Raw genomic sequence first — 19,558 nt, 5'->3', positions numbered from 1 at the left:
CTCCGTGTTGAAGACCGTACTTTGACCTATATAAGGGTTTACTTTAATAAAATTGTGACTTAGATGGAGAGTTGCCTCTTTGGCACTCATACCACATCTTATATAAATAGCTCACAAAACTAACCTTCTAAAACGACTTGTCTTCTTTAAATGTGTTACTTGATAAAACTCATCAATTCTGTTTTGATCAATGAATAAAACAAAGTAAATGAAAATCTTAGACAAAAATCACCGCCTTAGCTTTAAATAATGATTTGTAATGTTAATTATTTTTATTACTGCCTCAGATCAAGAAATTGCCAAAGATTGAAAAAGGGCGTTGACATGGAAAGGTATATTGTAGATTGATACTAATTTTCTTTGTTTTATTTTATTGATACAATAGATGAAAGGGGAGGCCGACCATCATTGGTAGATTTATTCAACGTGTTCAATTCACTTCTAAAGGGGAAACCGACCACCATTGGTAGACTTATTCAACGTGTTCAATTCACTTCTAAAGGGGAAACCGACCATCATTGGTAGACTTATTTTACGTGTTCAATTCACTTCTAAAGGGGAAACCGACCACCATTGGTAGACTTATTCAACGTGTTCAATTCACTTCTAAAGGGTAAACGTTCATCATTGGTAGACTTATTCAACGTGTTCATTTCACTTCTAAAGGGGAAAACGTCCATCATTGGTAGACTTATTTAACGTGTTCAATTCACTTCTAAAGGGGAAACCGACCATCATTGGTAGACTTATTCAACGTGTTCAATTCACTTCTAAAGGGGAAACCGACCATCATTGGTAGACTTATTCAACGTGTTCAATTCACTTCTAAAGGGTAAACGTTCATCATTGGTAGACTTATTCAACGTGTTCAATTCACTTCTAAAGGGGAAACCGTCCATCATTGGTAGACTTATTCAACGTGTTCAATTCACTTCTAAAGGGGAAAACGTCCATCATTGGTAGACTTATTCAACGTGTTCAATTCACTTCTAAAGGGGAAAACGTCCATCATTGGTATACTTATTCAACGTGTTCAATTCACTTCTAAAGGGGAAAACGTCTATCATTGGTACCATCTGAACCGTAAAACTACAACAACTCCGTCTGAATCGTAAATCCACAACAACTCCGTCTGAATCGTAAAACCACAACATCTCCGTCAGAACCATAAAGCAAAAACATCTCTGTCTGAACCGTAAAACTACAACATCTCCGTCTGAATCGTAAATCCACACCAACTCCGTCTGAACCGTAAATCCACAACAACTCCGTCTGAACCGTAAAACCACAACAACTCCGCCTGAACCGTAAAACCACAACAACTCCGTCTGAACTGTATATCCACAACAACTCCGTCTGAACTGTAAAACCACAACAACTACGTCTGAACCGTAAATCCACAACTCCGTCTAAATCGTAAAACCACAACAACTCCGTGTGGACCGTAAAACCACAATAACTTCGTCTGAACCGTAAATCCAGAACAACTCCGTCTGAACCGTAAATCCACAACAACTCCGTCTGAACTGTTAAACCACAACAACTCCGTCTGAACCGTAAATCCACAACAAATCCGTCTGAATCGTAAAACCACAACAACACCGTCTGAACCGTTAAACTGCAACAATTTCGTTAGAACCATAAAGCAAAAACATCTCTGTCTAAATCGTTAAACCACAAGAACTCCGTCTGAATCGTAAAACTACAACAACTCCGTCTGAACCGTAAATCCACAACAAATCCGTCTGAACCGTAAAACCACAACAACTCCGTCTGAACCGTAAATCCACAACAAATCTGTCTGAACCGTAAAACTACAACAACTCCGTCTGAATCGTAAATCCACAACAACTCCGTCTGAATCGTAAAACCACAACATCTCCGTCAGAACCATAAAGCAAAAACATCTCTGTCTGAACCGTAAAACTACAACATCTCCGTCTGAATCGTAAATCCACACCAACTCCGTCTGAACCGTAAATCCACAACAACTCCGTCTGAACCGTAAATCCACAACATCTCTGCCTGAACCGTAAAACCACAACAACTCCGCCTGAACCGTAAAACCACAACAACTCCGTCTGAACTGTATATCCACAACAACTCCGTCTGAATTGTAAAACCACAACAACTACGTCTGAACCGTAAATCCACAACTCCGTCTAAATCGTAAAACCACAACAACTCCGTGTGGACCGTAAAACCACAATAACTTCGTCTGAACCGTAAATCCAGAACAACTCCGTCTGAACCGTAAATCCACAACAACTCCGTCTGAACTGTTAAACCACAACAACTCCGTCTGAACCGTAAATCCACAACTCCGTCTAAATCGTAAAACCACAACAACTCCGTGTGAACCGTAAAACCACAATAACTTCGTCTGAATCGTAAATCCACAATAACTTAGTTGGTACCATCAATTCCCATTAAATTTGACTTAACCATAAAGTCACAACAGCCCCGTCTGTACCATAAAATCACAACTTCGAATTAATCATAAAGTGACAACACGTTTGTATGTTTATAAAATCACAATATAGTTTGGTCTAAACCATAAAGTTGCAAGAGCTTCGTATTTTCCATAAAGATACATTAACTTCGTCGGTACTATAATATCATAAAAACTTGGACCTTAAAGTCATGATAATTTCGTGTACCATTTAGCATTAACAACCTTCGTCGGTATCATAATAAGATAAAAACTTCGACCTTAAAGTCTTGATAATTTCATGTGTACAATATAGTATTCACAACCTTCGTCCGTACCATAATATGATAAAAACTTGGACCTTAAAGTGATGATAATTTCGTGTGTACCATATAGCATAAACGACCTTGGACCTTAAAGTGATGATAATTTCTTGTGTACCATAATATCATAAAAACTTGGACCTTAAAGTGATGATAATTTCGTGTGTACCGTTAACAACCTTGTTTTGTCCATACAGCTTCAAAACCAACTTTTTACAATTTTACATTTGATCAAACATATTTTACATTTGATCAAACATATTTCCTCGTATTCTTCGGATGAACATCTCAAACGCAAAATATATGATTTGTTGATTTTATCTAGTATTAAAAACATTACCTAATTTTTTGAAAAATGTCATCACCTAATAGTTTTTGTATCCATTTATATCCTTTTTGTTTCATAAACGAGAGTATTTCATTACGATGTTGATCTGTTTCTATCGTAAAGACGTCTATATTTAGATCATCCCATTCAATTGAATTTAATATGTGCATTTCTGCACCTTCTACATCTAGAGAAAAGTAATCGATATCCTTACGCCTTATTGTTCTCATTATTGTTAGCAATGGAAAACAATTAACTTTAACGGTGTCATTGACGTGAGCCCAATGTTTATCTTTACCATAGGCAATTCTCTCCTTGTCTATGCGTTTATGATGCCTATCTGTTAGTGTTTCCTTTGCACTAGTAATAGCACCAGCTAACATAAATGTCATTGCTGGCAGACTTTTGCTTATACAGGCATTCACCATATAGCACTTCCGGTCTTTTTTCAACATCATATCATACAGGAAAGGACTGGCTTCGACAAGCAAGCCATTCCAATTTCGTTCTTTTTCAAAAAACAAAGTATTGGACATACTTTCGCCATCATAACCTCCAATTTCTACAAAAAATCCATTTTTCTTTTTCTTCAGCAACTTGTCAATGACCTGGTCCTGTCCATATTGTGACCAGCTTATCTCACCTTGTTTGGTTCCTTTAGGATGTTCCAGTTTATAACTTCCTTTACCTTTTATTATAGTATTTAAATCCATGTATTTTTCTGCTTTTGTGTGCAAGCGAGATAACCTGTTTCTATTTGCATTATTAATCAAATCGAAATTATATAACTGCTGTTTTGTTTCGTTTGAGTCGTAATTCCTTGTTCTTTGAAAATTGGCAAAATAAAATAGAAATAAGATAAAAGACGTCAAACAAACAATCATAAGACAGCCCTTCGAAATGGTTTGCATCTCTCTTTCTTCTATGTTATGTCCAGAAACAAAACTCTACAAAATAAGTAATTGTTATTATTCATGTTGTTCCAGAATAACACCTGTATCCGGGGGAGAACAATCTCGTGTATAATAATGATTTATGGATTACATTCCTTACGAATGGGCTCGTACAAGTAGGAACGAATGGGCTCGTACAAGTAGGAACAAATGGGCTCGTACAAGTAGGAACGAATGGGTTCGTACAAGTGGGAACGAATGGGCTCGTACAAGTGGCTCGTACAAGTAGGAACGAGGCAACTACTTTGCTGTTTGTTTTATCTTATGTTCAGCTAGCTTAATACCAGATTCAATCCACCCTTTTCTACATAATACCAGATTCAATCCACCCTTTTCTACATAATACCAGATTCAATCCACCCTTTTCTACATAATACCAGATTCAATCCACCCTTTTCTACATAATACCAGATTCAATCCACCCTTTTCTACATAATATTAGATTCAATCCACCATTTTCTACATAATACCAGATTCAATCCACCCTTTTCTACATAAGATCAGATTCAATCCACAATTTTCTACATTTTAAAATGCCTGTCCGAAGTCAGAAATATGACAGTCGTTGTCTGTTCGTTTGATGTATTTTGATTTTTCCGTTTTGAATTTTCCTCGGAGTTCGGTATTGCTGCTGTTTTACTTTTTGCAAGGCAAACTCATTTTAATTAAGAAAAATAGTGAACGCGAAGAAACAGTTTTATGGGTGCAAATTATATTACATTTCAGGTCACTCCATGCAAACTTTTTTTATTTCTAGGAAATGCATTATCGTAACACTATTTGTTGACAACTATTTTATATTGAATAACGTTCTATGTTCTATGTTTAATACAGTTCACATTAATAAAAGTTTATACCAATACTAAACAATCGGTGTCCTCTATCATATGTGTTACGGTGTATTGTCATTTCACATTATCTGTAGTACACATTGATTGGTGGGTGCAGACTCGTAAGCAAGTATTTTTCTTTTTCATCTCATGATCGACAATTTTTTTAGTAATTTTTCTTTTAAAGACTTCTATCTTTATTCTGATCAACAAGAACTAACCAACTGTAATGCACAATATTACAACGAAAGAACGAAAAAAGTAAACTTTTTCGAGAAATACTCCAAATTGTGACAATGTTATTCAAATTATTGAATAAAACCAAATAATAAAGGCATAGGGTCTTTTGACTTGGTCTATTGTAGGCTAATTGGAGACCTTGAACCTGACCAACACCAACCGGAAGTGACCATGAGTAAATCAGAAGTATCAATATTTCCAAATCTGCCATGGATATGTTCAGAGAAACCATATTTATTGCAAAATCAGTATGAAAAAATATATTATATGAGACCGGTTCGTTATTTTTTATTCGATATTCAATATTCAACCGGCTGCTAATAGCAGTCGGTTCGATATTAAAACTGAGTTGAAAATCATCAATATTGAAATATTCGAAAACATTGATACTCATAGCTATAAGGAGTGAAAAGATATGTAGGAAATCGTTTTATTACCCCTCCAACATGTCCAAGCTATCGTATCAAATAGAAACCATTATGTAATTCGCACATGGTCTTTATGAGATATAGATTTTTATCAATAAAACGACTTCAAACAAGTTCTTTTATAAATGATATTTCTAGAAATATGAAAAAGCGATCACTCTAGTAACATTTATAAATAGAAATAGAAATAATTATGGAAAGCTGAAACAATAAGAAAAATATAGTGAAACATACCGGAGACCGCTTAAATGACATTGAGACCCCTCTAATCTCTCAATCTTCCAATATCATGCAGGTCGTTAGTAAATATATAGATACACACGAAACCAAATGGAATTTGGATGAACTTCTTGTCTTCGATTTTTACGGAGGACTCAAAGTTCCAGTTTGATATTCAAAATATATAGTGAAAGTCTACCGGAGACCGCTTTACGAACGGTGAGTATCCCTGGTGTTTTAATGTCCATGACATTCGATGGACTTTTAGACAATATATATACAGATGATTTCAAAAGGATTTCCCGGAACAATGTCATATTCGATATCTATGGAGGGCTTTAGTTATAACGTTTCAGCTAAAATTCGACATAAAATCGAATAGTTTATGAACATTGAAAGACCGGGGACTTTCACCGTCATTTAAGCGGTCTATTTCCATAATTATTACTATCTATATTTTTTAATGTTACAAGATTGATCGTTTTTTAATGTTTCAATGATTGAATATCATATATGTACATTCAGAAATTATTGCGATGTTTTTATTATTGCGAAAAATGCGACATGATTATAATCGCATTGGTTAAAAATGGCTAGTCATTTTGTTTAATTTGTTCGGGGCGTACTCCATGTTTTAGATTCACCACTTTAGCTCTTTCGTAGAAAGATAAGTTTAGCACATCTATTATTGATCCAAATTGAAAGTAACCACGTTTTTATGTCCCAAAGGATTTGTAGTTTTTGTGGGATCAAAGTTGCTGATCATAAAGGACCAACGGGGATCAGATGTCTAAAGAACATATCTTATGACTTTGCTTTTGATACACGTAATCAGGGACAGGGTGATATTGCTATGTCTTCAGAAAATCTTTCTTCCACCCCCGATAAAAGTGAAAATGGCGCGCTGGAAATCATGGCGGATAATGTAGCCAAAACCCCCAAACAAAGCCTTGACGAGACTTTGTCAGCTCTAGAGCAAGAGAACGAAAAACTTTTAGAAGAAATTAAATTGCGTGAACTGGTCGAAAAGAACAAAACTCTGAAAAAGAAACTTAAGCAAACGGACTTTAACGTGAAACAAAAACATGACCAAACTAACAAAATTGATTTAGAATCCTTGAGAAAAGACGAAGACTTGAAACAGAAAATAACAGAAAAACAGACAGGATTAGTGAGCAAATTATTCATATCTGACGATTCCGATAGTGATACAGAATCAGAAGGTGAGATTCATTTCAAACAAACATTCAAAACACTTAACTATCCTAAGTTCAAACTCAAGAAGAATAAAAACCTTTCAAAATCTGGTTCATCTAGAAAATCTAGTGATAAGGCTATTTTTCATATTGCATGGCCTCATGAGTTTGCTGGGAGTGACGATATCGAATTCATGTCCTTAAGTATGCCTGCTCTTGTCAGAGGAGAAAATTACATTATACATAACATTGAACCCACAGAATATAGAGACAAACGTGCTGAACATCTGACACAGCTAATGTTTAAACAGTGAACAATTTATATGGTCTGATGTGCTTGCATTTCACAAAGATGTACTTCGAGAAAGAGAAACTGGTCGTTCTTCATGGAATGACAATTTTGACTTTTGCAAAGCACGTCGCTTGCATCAGTCACATCCAAGGTTTTATTGTTCAGCTTACAACAAAGGTTCGTGCAGCAAAAAAGAATTACACAAAAATACTCTGGGTTTATTAGAGGAACATTTCTGTAGTTCATGCTGGATTAAACGAAAAACTATAATGAATCACGCTGCAAAAGATTGTCAAAGTCAAAAACAGTTCCAGGGTAATGCAGGTCGAGGTCGAGGTTCAGACTAATAGTATGTCCAAAATTGGCAACATGACTTTCCTGCACACAGATGACTAGGAAAAGTATGTGGTATTTCAGCTAAAACTATTGATGTATCAACACAAACTGACAATTCTTGTACACATAATGAAATCAATTTAAAACCAAAATCTTTAATTACACTTTCAAAATTGCAAAACGGATCAAATGTTGATACATGGTTTAAAAGTACTGTTAGTGATAGTGTAAACCATACATGTAGAAATATTGAAAATGACTTTACACAGGTAGATAATAATGTTAATTATGATATTAATCAGGTGTGTCAAAATCCTGTTGTTCTTCATGATATTGTTTTTAAATTAGGTGTTCCAAATTATCTTGGATCACAAATACGTATTCCTTCAACAATGAACATTCCTATATGGAGAAAATTGTTAAATGGTTATTATGACTATAAAATTGTTGATTTTTTAGAATTTGGTTGGCCTGTTGGCTATAGCAAGCATGAATTTCCAGAGACTATTGTTAGAAATCACAAGTCAGCATTGTTTTTTAGTGAGCACATACATGAATATATAAACAAAGAGTTATCACATAATGCTTTAGTTGGCCCTTTTAAGGTCAACCCTTTTCAAGTTCCTTTAGCTACCTCACCTTTGTCTTCTGTTCCCAAAAAAGATACTATAGAGAGAAGGACTATCATGAACTTGTCCTTTCCCATAGGTACTTCAGTCAATGATGGCATACCAAAACATACTTACATGGGTGACCCGTTCACATTACATTACCCTGCCACTGATCACTTAGTACAGCTTATAAACGAAAAGGGACCCAACTGTCTATTGTACAAAGTGGACATAAAGAGATGTTACCATTGGTTACCAGTTGATCCCTATGATTATCATTTGTTAGGACTAGTCTGGAATCACAAGTTATACTTTGACACTAAAATTCCCTTCGGTTTGCGTACAGGGGCTATGGCAGCACAAAGGACCACAAATGCTATAATGTACATGTACAGAAACATGGGTTACAATGGTGTTAATTATATAGACGATAAAGGTTCAGCTGAAACGACAGAATTTGCCGGGAATGGTTTTCACATTCTCAAAACCTTAATTGATGATCTTGGTTTTAAAGTTGCAGAGCAAAAGTGTTGTGCACCTGACACAAATATGATATTTCTTGAAAACAATTTGACACTGTAAACATGACAATTTCGATTCTCAATGAGTTATTGAGAAATTATTGACTAAGAAAACTATCACAAGAAAAAAGCTTGAATCAATTATTGGAAAATTGTCCTACATAGCTGATTGTATCAGATCGGCAAGGTTATTCATTGCACGCTTGCTTGCTCTACTCAGAACTATATCACGCAAAGGTCATCACATTATTTGAATGGCGAAGCCAAAAAAGACTTGAAATGGTTTTTAAAATTCATGACAAGGTTCAATGGAAAAACAACAATTCCAGAGCATATCTGGACCAAACCGGACCAATTAATACAAACTGATGCGTTTTTGTCAGGAATAGGTGGTAATTTTTTTAATCGTTGTATCACTGAGTACTTTCATTGTGATATTCATACATCTTGGTCAGGTCACCATATTAGTGTTTATGAACTTCTGGCTGTCCTGATCAGTTTTAAAGTGTGGGGTAAAAAACTGCAAAATAAACGTATTGTGTTGCAATGTGACAATTCATCTTCAGTCAGTCTACTTAATACAGGTAGATGTCGTGATAAAATCATGCTAAGCTTAGCAAGAAACATTTGGTTAATTTGTGCTCAATATAACATTCAGATCAAAGCGATTCATATTCAAGGAATAAACAATCGAGCATCAGATATATTGTCGCGTTGGACATCACTTAAAAACCTGTCGACTGCTTTAGATGACAATTATATGTTAGATATTGAAGTGTTGGACAATTTATTTAAGTTAGACTTTTCAATTTAATTTCAGAAACTGGATCACATGAATGGCTTTCACTTCGTCGGAAAGCAAGAACAGTTTTAAAAGCAGCTTTCAGACCGGGAACCTTTAAAAATTTGAGGACTCAGCTTAATACATATCTTTTGTTTTGTGAAAAGTTTTGTAGATCAGCATTTCCTGTTGGTCAAGAGACACTCTACGGATATATGTGGTTTTTTTTTTGTCAGATAACTTTAAGAATAGTGGATCCGTTAGAAACTACTTATCAGGTGTTAAAACTTGGGCCATTCTGTTAAATTTTGATACTGAGGAATTTAATTCACCGTCGCTCAGGCTAACCTTGTCAGGGATTGACAAGCTTAATACTAATGTTCCAAGTATAAAATTACCATTTGAACCATATCATTTGAACCGCATGTTTGAAATCCTAGATATGACAAGTGTACAGGATGCTGTAATGTGGGCTGTTATTATGATAAGCTTTTATGCTATGCTTAGAAAATCACAATTCGCTAACAATTCAAGGACAACGTTTAACCCTAAGGAGCAGTTAACCAGAGGTGACATTCAAATTACCGATGAAGGATTAATTATCGATATACAGTGGTCAAAAACTAGTCAAAAACACAAAAATATTCACCAGATTCCTCTTAAAAGAATTGAGGATTGTGTTCTATGTCCGGTACTGGCTTATTCTAGAATGGTATCAATGTTGCCTGCACTACCAGGAGAACCCGCTTTTGGTCTAAGTGATAGTAAAGGAAAGATTAGTGCCTTTTCAAAATCAGACATCGACAAAATCCTTCACAAACTCTTAGTGCGTTGCGGAATAGATACTTCACAATACTCGTTTCATAGTTTGCGTAGAGGCGGTGCAACTTGTGCATCAGCAGCTGGATGCACAGACTCAGAAATTTGTACAATAGGCAATTGGGTTTCCTCTTGCTACAAGGGCTACATCAAACACTCTACTGACAAACTTTATTATATCTCAAGCAAAATGGGACTTTTTTACAAACTTTCCTACTCATAAATGTCCATGTTTTTTGTCCTCTCTTTCATCTGATCTCTGTGCTTGGCATTGCGCTGCCTTGGTGATTGTGGTGTTCAGTTTTTATATCACATATTGTTGAACATAACATTGTTTATTTATGCGTGTTTGCATATTTATATTTTGTATGCGTATTTGCATTTGATTTATTAAACACACCCTTTGAATGCCAGCACAGACTTCAGTTTTTTTATAGCCAGTCTAAAGTACAGTACAAATTAATCTATTCGCATTTTGATTTTTTTTTATATGAATTAAAATAAGATTTTTCTCAACACCGCAAAAAAAAATCGCATTTTAGTCTAAGATGACATTAATGCACGCACTAATTTCTGAATTTACAGTATACAAAAGTACATCTCGTTTTATTGATACAAATCTATATTTTGATAAGGCTAAAGTTCGCATTGAAAAAAGGTTTGTATTTGAGGACAACGAGAATTTACAACAGCTAGAAGGGGTAAGCACAACGAGAATTTACGATATCTAGAAGGGGTAAGCACAGCGAGAATTTATGACAGCTAGAAGGGGTAATGGACAACGAGGATTTACGACATCTAGAAGGGGTAAGCACAACGAGGATTTACGACAGCTAGAAGGGGTAATGGACAACGAGGATTTACGACAGCTAGAAGGGGTAATGGACAACGAGGATTTACGACAGCTAGAATGGGTAATGGACAACGAGGATTTACGACAGCTAGAAGGGGTGATGGACAACGAGGATTTACGACAGCTAGAAGGGGTAATGGACAACGAGGATTTACGACAACTAGAAGGGGTAATGGACAACGAGGATTTACGATAGCTAGAAGGGGTAATGGACAACGAGGATTTACGACAGCTAGAAGGGGTGATGGACAACGAGGATTTACGACAGCTAGAAGGGGTAATAGACAACAAGGATTTACGACAGCTAGAATGGGTAATGGACAACGAGGATTTACGACAGCTAGAATGAGTAATGGACAACGAGGATTTACGACAGCTAGAAGGGGTAATGGACAACGAGGATTTACGACAACTAGAAGGGGTAATGGACAACGAGGATTTACGACAGCTAGAATGAGTAATGGACAACGAGGATTTACGACAGCTAGAAGGGGTGATGGACAACGAGGATTTACGACAGCTAGAAGGGGTAATGGACAACGAGGATTTACGACAGCTAGAAGGGGTAATGGACAACGAGGATTTACGACAACTAGAAGGGGTAATGGACAACGAGGATTTACGACATCTAGAATGGGTAATGGACAACGAGGATTTACGACAGCTAGAAGGGGTAATGGACAACGAGGATTTACGACAACTAGAAGGGGTAATGGACAACGAGGATTTACGACATCTAGAATGGGTAATGGACAACGAGGATTTACGACAGCTAGAAGGGGTAATGGACAACGAGGATTTACGACATCTAGAAGGGGTAATGGACAACGAGGATTTACGACAGCTAGAAGGGGTAATGGACAACGAGGATTTACGACAGCTAGAAGGGGTAATGGACAACGAGGATTTACGACAGCTAGAAGGGGTAATGGACAACGAGGATTTACGACAGCTAGAAGGGGTAATGGACAACAAGGATTTACGACAGCTAGAATGGGTAATGGACAACGAGGATTTACGACAGCTAGAATGAGTAATGGACAACGAGGATTTACGACAGCTAGAAGGGGTAATGGACAACGAGGATTTACGACAACTAGAAGGGGTAATGGACAACGAGGATTTACGACAGCTAGAAGGGGTAATGGATAACGAGGATTTACGACAGCTAGAATGGGTAATGGACAACGAGGATTTACGACAGCTAGAAGGGGTAATAGACAACAAGGATTTACGACAGCTAGAATGGGTAATGGACAACGAGGATTTACGACAGCTAGAAGGGGTAATGGACAACGACGATTTACGACAGCTAGAAGGGGTAATGGACAACGAGGATTTACGACAACTAGAAGGGGTAATGGACAACGAGGATTTACGACAGCTAGAAGGGGTGATGGACAACGAGGATTTACGACAGCTAGAATGAGTAATGGACAACGAGGATTTACGACAGCTAGAAGGGGTAATGGACAACGAGGATTTACGACAGCTAGAATGGGTAATGGACAACGAGGATTTACGACAGCTAGAAGGGGTAATAGACAACAAGGATTTACGACAGCTAGAATGGGTAATGGACAACGAGGATTTACGACAGCTAGAATGAGTAATGGACAACGAGGATTTACGACAGCTAGAATGGGTAATGGACAACGAGGATTTACGACAGCTAGAAGGGGTAATAGACAACAAGGATTTACGACAGCTAGAATGTGTAATGGACAACGAGGATTTACGACAGCTAGAATGAGTAATGGACATCGAGGATTTACGACAGCTAGAATGGGTAATGGACAACGAGGATTTACGACAACTAGAAGGGGTAATGGACAACGAGGATTTACGACAGCTAGAAGGGGTAATGGACAACGAGGATTTACGACAGCTAGAAGGGGTAATGGACAACGAGGATTTACGACAGATAGAATGGGTAATGGACAACGAGGATTTACGACAGCTAGAAGGGGTAATGGACAACGAGGATTTACGACAGCTAGAAGGGGTAATGGACAACGAGGATTTACGACAGCTAGAAGGGGTAATGGACAACGAGGATTTACGACAGCTAGAAGGGGTTAGCACAACGAGAATTTACGACAACTAGAAGGGGTAATGGACAACGAGGATTTACGATAGCTAGAAGGGGTAATGGACAACGAGGATTTACGACAGCTAGAAGGGGTAAAGGACAACGAGGATTTACGACAGCTAGAAGGGGTAATGGACAACGAGGATTTACGACAGCTAGAATGAGTAATGGACAACGAGGATTTACGACAGCTAGAAGGGGTAATGGACAACGAGGATTTACGACAGCTAGAATGGGTAATGGACAACGAGGATTTACGACAGCTAGAATGAGTAATGGACAACGAGGATTTACGACAGCTAGAAGGGGTAATAGACAACGAGGATTTACGACAGATAGAATGGGTAATGGACAACGAGGATTTACGACAGCTAGAAGGGGTAATAGACAACAAGGATTTACGACAGCTAGAATGGGTAATGGACAACGAGGATTTACGACAGCTAGAATGAGTAATGGACAACGAGGATTTACGACAGCTAGAAGGGGTAATGGACAACGAGGATTTACGACAGCTAGAAGGGGTAATGGACAACGAGGATTTACGACAACTAGAAGGGGTAATGGACAACGAGGATTTACGACAACTAGAAGGGGTAATGGACAACGAGGATTTACGACAGCTAGAAGGGGTAATGGACAACGAGGATTTACGACAGCTAGAAGGGGTAATGGACAACGAGGATTTACGACAGCTAGAAGGGGTAATGGACAACGAGGATTTACGACAGCTAGAAGGGGTAATGGACAACGAGGATTTACGACAGCTAGAAGGGGTAATGGACAACGAGGATTTACGACAGCTAGAAGGGGTAATGGACAACGAGGATTTACGACAGCTAGAAGGGGTAATGGACAACGAGGATTTACGACAGCTAGAAGGGGTAATGGACAACGAGGATTTACGACAGCTAGAAGGGGTAATGGACAACGAGGATTTACGACAGCTAGAAGGGGTAATGGACAACGAGGATTTACGACAGCTAGAAGGGGTAATGGACAACGAGGATTTACGACAGCTAGAAGGGGTAATGGACAACGAGGATTTACGACAACTAGAATGAGTAATGGACAACGAAGATTTACGACAACTAGAAGGGGTTAGCACAACGAGAATTTACGACAACTAGAAGGGGTAATGGACAACGAGGATTTACGATAGCTAGAAGGGGTAAGCACAGCGAGAATTTATGACAGCTAGAAGGGGTAATGGACAACGAGGATTTACGACATCTAGAAGGGGTAAACACAACGAGGATTTACGACAGCTAGAAGGGGTAATGGACAACGAGGATTTACGACAGCTAGAAGGGGTAATGGACAACGAGGATTTACGACAGCTAGAATGGGTAATGGACAACGAGGATTTACGACAGCTAGAAGGGGTGATGGACAACGAGGATTTACGACAGCTAGAAGGGGTAATGGACAACGAGGATTTACGACAACTAGAAGGGGTAATGGACAACGAGGATTTACGATAGCTAGAAGGGGTAATGGACAACGAGGATTTACGACAGCTAGAAGGGGTGATGGACAACGAGGATTTACGACAGCTAGAAGGGGTAATAGACAACAAGGATTTACGACAGCTAGAATGGGTAATGGACAACGAGGATTTACGACAGCTAGAATGAGTAATGGACAACGAGGATTTACGACAGCTAGAAGGGGTAATGGACAACGAGGATTTACGACAACTAGAAGGGGTAATGGACAACGAGGATTTACGACAGCTAGAAGGGGTAATGGACAACGAGGATTTACGACAGCTAGAAGGGGTGATGGACAACGAGGATTTACGACAGCTAGAAGGGGTAATAGACAACAAGGATTTACGACAGCTAGAATGGGTAATGGACAACGAGGATTTACGACAGCTAGAAGGGGTAATGGACAACGAGGATTTACGACAGCTAGAAGGGGTAATGGACAACGAGGATTTACGACAACTAGAAGGGGTAATGGACAACGAGGATTTACGACAGCTAGAAGGGGTGATGGACAACGAGGATTTACGACAGCTAGAATGAGTAATGGACAACGAGGATTTACGACAGCTAGAAGGGGTAATGGACAACGAGGATTTACGACAGCTAGAATGGGTAATGGACAACGAGGATTTACGACAGCTAGAAGGGGTAATAGACAACAAGGATTTACGACAGCTAGAATGGGTAATGGACAACGAGGATTTACGACAGCTAGAATGAGTAATGGACAACGAGGATTTACGACAGCTAGAATGGGTAATGGACAACGAGGATTTACGACAGCTAGAAGGGGTAATAGACAACAAGGATTTACGACAGCTAGAATGGGTAATGGACAACGAGGATTTACGACAGCTAGAATGAGTAATGGACAACGAGGATTTACGACAGCTAGAATGGGTAATGGACAACGAGGATTTACGACAACTAGAAGGGGTAATGGACAACGAGGATTTACGACAGCTAGAAGGGGTAATGGACAACGAGGATTTACGACAGCTAGAAGGGGTAATGGACAACGAGGATTTACGACAGATAGAATGGGTAATGGACAACGAGGATTTACGACAGCTAGAAGGGGTAATGGACAACGAGGATTTACGACAGCTAGAAGGGGTAATGGACAACGAGGATTTACGACAGCTAGAAGGGGTTAGCACAACGAGAATTTACGACAACTAGAAGGGGTAATGGACAACGAGGATTTACGATAGCTAGAAGGGGTAATGGACAACGAGGATTTACGACAGCTAGAAGGGGTAAAGGACAACGAGGATTTACGACAGCTAGAAGGGGTAATGGACAACGAGGATTTACGACAGCTAGAATGAGTAATGGACAACGAGGATTTACGACAGCTAGAAGGGGTAATGGACAACGAGGATTTACGACAGCTAGAATGGGTAATGGACAACGAGGATTTACGACAGCTAGAATGAGTAATGGACAACGAGGATTTACGACAGCTAGAAGGGGTAATAGACAACGAGGATTTACGACAGATAGAATGGGTAATGGACAACGAGGATTTACGACAGCTAGAAGGGGTAATAGACAACGAGGATTTACGACAGCTAGAATGGGTAATGGACAACGAGGATTTACGACAGCTAGAATGGGTAATGGACAACGAGGATTTACGACAGCTAGAAGGGGTAATGGACAACGAGGATTTACGACAGCTAGAAGGGGTAATGGACAACGAGGATTTACGACAACTAGAAGGGGTAATGGACAACGAGGATTTACGACAGCTAGAAGGGATAATGGACAACGAGGATTTACGACAGCTAGAAGGGGTAATGGACAACGAGGATTTACGACAGCTAGAAGGGGTAATGGACAACGAGGATTTACGACAGCTAGAAGGGGTAATGGACAACGAGGATTTACGACAGCTAGAAGGGGTAATGGACAACGAGGATTTACGACAGCTAGAAGGGGTAATGGACAACGAGGATTTACGACAGCTAGAAGGGGTAATGGACAACGAGGATTTACGACAGCTAGAAGGGGTAATGGACAACGAGGATTTACGACAGCTAGAAGGGGTAATGGACAACGAGGATTTACGACAGCTAGAAGGGGTAATGGACAACGAGGATTTACGACAGCTAGAAGGGGTAATGGACAACGAGGATTTACGACAGCTAGAAGGGGTAATGGACAACGAGGATTTACGACAACTAGAATGAGTAATGGACAACGAAGATTTACGACAACTAGAAGGGGTTAGCACAACGAGAATTTACGACAACTAGAAGGGGTAATGGACAACGAGGATTTACGATAGCTAGAAGGGGTAATGGACAACGAGGATTTACGACAGCTAGAAGGGGTAAAGGACAACGAGGATTTACGACAGCTAGAAGGGGTAATGGACAACGAGGATTTACGACAGCTAGAATGGGTAAAGGACAACGAGGATTTACGACAACTAGAAGGGGTAAAGGACAACGAGGATTTACGACAACTAGAAGGGGTAATGGACAACGAGGATTTACGACAGCTAGAAGGGGTAATGGACAACGAGGATTTACGATAGCTAGAAGGGGTAATGGACAACGAGGATTTACGACAGCTAGAAGGGGTAATGGACAACGAGGATTTACGACAGCTAGAAGGGGTAATGGACAACGAGGATTTACGACAGCTAGAATGAGTAATGGACAACGAGGATTTACGACAGCTAGAAGGGGTAATGGACAACGAGGATTTACGACAGCTAGAATGGGTAATGGACAACGAGGATTTACGACAACTAGAAGGGGTGATGGACAACGAGGATTTAAGATAACTAGATGGGGTAATGGACAACGAGGATTAACGACAGCTAGAAGGGGTAATGGACAACGAGGATTTACGATAGCTAGAAGGGGTGATGGACAACGAGGATTTACGACAGCTAGAAGGGGTAATGGACAACGAGGATTTACGACAGCTAGAAGGGGTAATGGACAACGAGGATTTACGACAGCTAGAAGGGGTAATGGACAACGAGGATTTACGACAGCTAGAAGGGGTAATGGACAACGAGGATTTACGACAGCTAGAAGGGGTAATGGACAACGAGGATTTACGACAGCTAGAAGGGGTAATGGACAACGAGGATTTACGACAGCTAAAAGGGGTAATGGACAACGAGGATTTACGACAGCTAGAAGGGGTAATGGACAACGAGGATTTACGACAGCTAGAAGGGGTAATGGACAACGAGGATTTACGACAGCTAGAAGGGGTAATGGACAACGAGGATTTACGACAACTAGAATGAGTAATGGACAACGAAGATTTACGACAACTAGAAGGGGTTAGCACAACGAGAATTTACGACAACTAGAAGGGGTAATGGACAACGAGGATTTACGATAGCTAGAAGGGGTAATGGACAACGAGGATTTACGACAGCTAGAAGGGGTAAAGGACAACGAGGATTTACGACAGCTAGAAGGGGTAATGGACAACGAGGATTTACGACAGCTAGAATGGGTAAAGGACAACGAGGATTTACGACAACTAGAAGGGGTAAAGGACAACGAGGATTTACGACAACTAGAAGGGGTAATGGACAACGAGGATTTACGACAGCTAGAAGGGGTAATGGACAACGAGGATTTACGATAGCTAGAAGGGGTAATGGACAACGAGGATTTACGACAGCAAGAAGGGGTAATGGACAACGAGGATTTACGACAGCTAGAAGGGGTGATGGACAACGAGGATTTACGACAGCTAGAAGGGGTAATGGACAACGAGGATTTACGACAGATAGAATGGGTAATGGACAACGAGGATTTACGACAGCTAGAAGGGGTAATGGACAACGAGGATTTACGACAACTAGAAGGGGTAATGGACAACGAGGATTTACGACAGCTAGAAGGGGTAATGGACAACGAGGATTTACGACAGCTAGAATGGGTAATGGATAATGAGGATTTACGACAGATAGAATGGGTAATGGACAACGAGGATTTACGACAGCTAGAAGGGGTAATAGACAACGAGGATTTACGATAGCTAGAAGGGGTAATGGACAACGAGGATTTACGACAGCTAGAAGGGGTAATAAAACCATATCCGACAGATCTTTTCAACCCTTTAAACCATGAGTATCATACTTTTAATGTTATCGAACATTTTAGTATTTATGATTTTCAATTGAATTAGATTATTGCAACGACTTCTAGCAGCCTGTTGGATAATAAATATCGGATATCGAATAATGCTTATGTCACATACGTATAGAAACAAGATATTTTGGGAATCAGTATAAATAACTACATACATACATGTATATTGCTGAGTGTAAAATATGGTGGCTGTTTTATACATGTAACCAACATAAGTGGATGACCTTGTCTATTTCCTCATAGAGTGTGTACAAACATTATGTTATAGTTATTGACCAAGCAAGTCGGTATATAGAATTTGATCTGCACAGCTCAGGTGACCCTTATTCACCCGAACGACGTAGGAGTTCGGGTTAAAGGGTCACCCTGAGCTCGTGCAGATTAAATTATATATACCGATTTGATTGGCCAATAACTGTTTTAACACATGACGTCATTCATCTACGTGAACGTTTTAGATGTGGACGATATTCCGCAATCCACGGAACCTAGGAAAGTTTATTGTGGGGTAAAGAAAGGGGGAAATACGACTTCATTGGTAAGTTTTAAATTGATAACTTTTGTTTGGGTTTAGACTTATTGTAAAATTGCGATTAAATGGTAGACTTTTTTTTAATGTTTCTGCTGAATCTATTCCCATTTTTTATTTAATAAGTGACGATTAAGACTTTGACAAATT

The 19,558-nt window shown here is 39.1% G+C and overlaps 4 protein-coding genes across 4 annotated transcripts; 3 read left to right on the top strand and 1 right to left on the bottom strand.

Moving 5' to 3' along the window:
- Nucleotides 1-3,056: 3,056 nt before the first annotated feature.
- On the bottom strand, nt 3,057-4,026 carry LOC139529684 (protein Star-like). The gene has a single exon (XM_071325534.1). The coding sequence runs from the start codon at nt 3,991-3,993 to the stop codon at nt 3,091-3,093; it is 903 nt and encodes a 300-aa protein (XP_071181635.1). The 5' UTR covers nt 3,994-4,026; the 3' UTR covers nt 3,057-3,090.
- A 5,905-nt stretch (nt 4,027-9,931) lies between these two features.
- Nucleotides 9,932-10,531, top strand: LOC139482557 (uncharacterized). Its single transcript, XM_071266468.1, has one exon. It carries the CDS (start codon nt 9,932-9,934, stop codon nt 10,529-10,531), a length of 600 nt encoding a protein of 199 aa, XP_071122569.1.
- Nucleotides 10,532-11,729: 1,198 nt separating this feature from the next.
- On the top strand, nt 11,730-12,914 carry LOC139482555 (zinc finger CCCH domain-containing protein 13-like). Its single transcript, XM_071266467.1, has 3 exons — nt 11,730-11,942; nt 12,330-12,446; nt 12,798-12,914. The coding sequence occupies exons 1-3, from the start codon at nt 11,730-11,732 to the stop codon at nt 12,912-12,914; spliced, it is 447 nt and encodes a 148-aa protein (XP_071122568.1).
- A 3,267-nt stretch (nt 12,915-16,181) lies between these two features.
- On the top strand, nt 16,182-18,061 carry LOC139482554 (octapeptide-repeat protein T2-like). Its single transcript, XM_071266466.1, has 3 exons — nt 16,182-16,293; nt 17,436-17,696; nt 17,940-18,061. Exons 1-3 carry the CDS (start codon nt 16,182-16,184, stop codon nt 18,059-18,061), a joined length of 495 nt encoding a protein of 164 aa, XP_071122567.1.
- Nucleotides 18,062-19,558: the final 1,497 nt, after the last annotated feature.

Source organism: Mytilus edulis, chromosome 7 (assembly GCF_963676685.1).
Source record: "Mytilus edulis chromosome 7, xbMytEdul2.2, whole genome shotgun sequence".
In the NCBI taxonomy this organism is placed as follows: domain Eukaryota; kingdom Metazoa; phylum Mollusca; class Bivalvia; order Mytilida; family Mytilidae; genus Mytilus; species Mytilus edulis.
This window is presented reverse-complemented; position numbering and strand designations above follow the sequence as displayed.

Bases quoted from the DNA above. Each gene is read 5' to 3' on its own strand.
- LOC139529684 (XM_071325534.1), bottom strand. From the start codon at position 3,993: ATGCAAACCATTTCGAAGGGCTGTCTTATGATTGTTTGTTTGACGTCT.
- LOC139482557 (XM_071266468.1), top strand. From the start codon at position 9,932: ATGACAAGTGTACAGGATGCTGTAATGTGGGCTGTTATTATGATAAGC.
- LOC139482555 (XM_071266467.1), top strand. From the start codon at position 11,730: ATGGACAACGAGGATTTACGACAACTAGAAGGGGTAATGGACAACGAG. The intron at 11,943-12,329 runs GTAATGGACAAC...GATTTACGACAG, and splicing joins ATTTACGACAGCTAGAAGGG to CTAGAATGGGTAATGGACAA. The intron at 12,447-12,797 runs GTAATGGACAAC...GATTTACGACAG, and splicing joins ATTTACGACAGCTAGAAGGG to CTAGAATGGGTAATGGACAA.
- LOC139482554 (XM_071266466.1), top strand. From the start codon at position 16,182: ATGAGTAATGGACAACGAGGATTTACGACAGCTAGAAGGGGTAATAGA. The intron at 16,294-17,435 runs GTAATAGACAAC...GATTTACGACAG, and splicing joins ATTTACGACAGCTAGAAGGG to CTAGAAGGGGTAATGGACAA. The intron at 17,697-17,939 runs GTAATGGACAAC...GATTTACGACAG, and splicing joins ATTTACGACAGCTAGAAGGG to CTAGAAGGGGTAATGGACAA.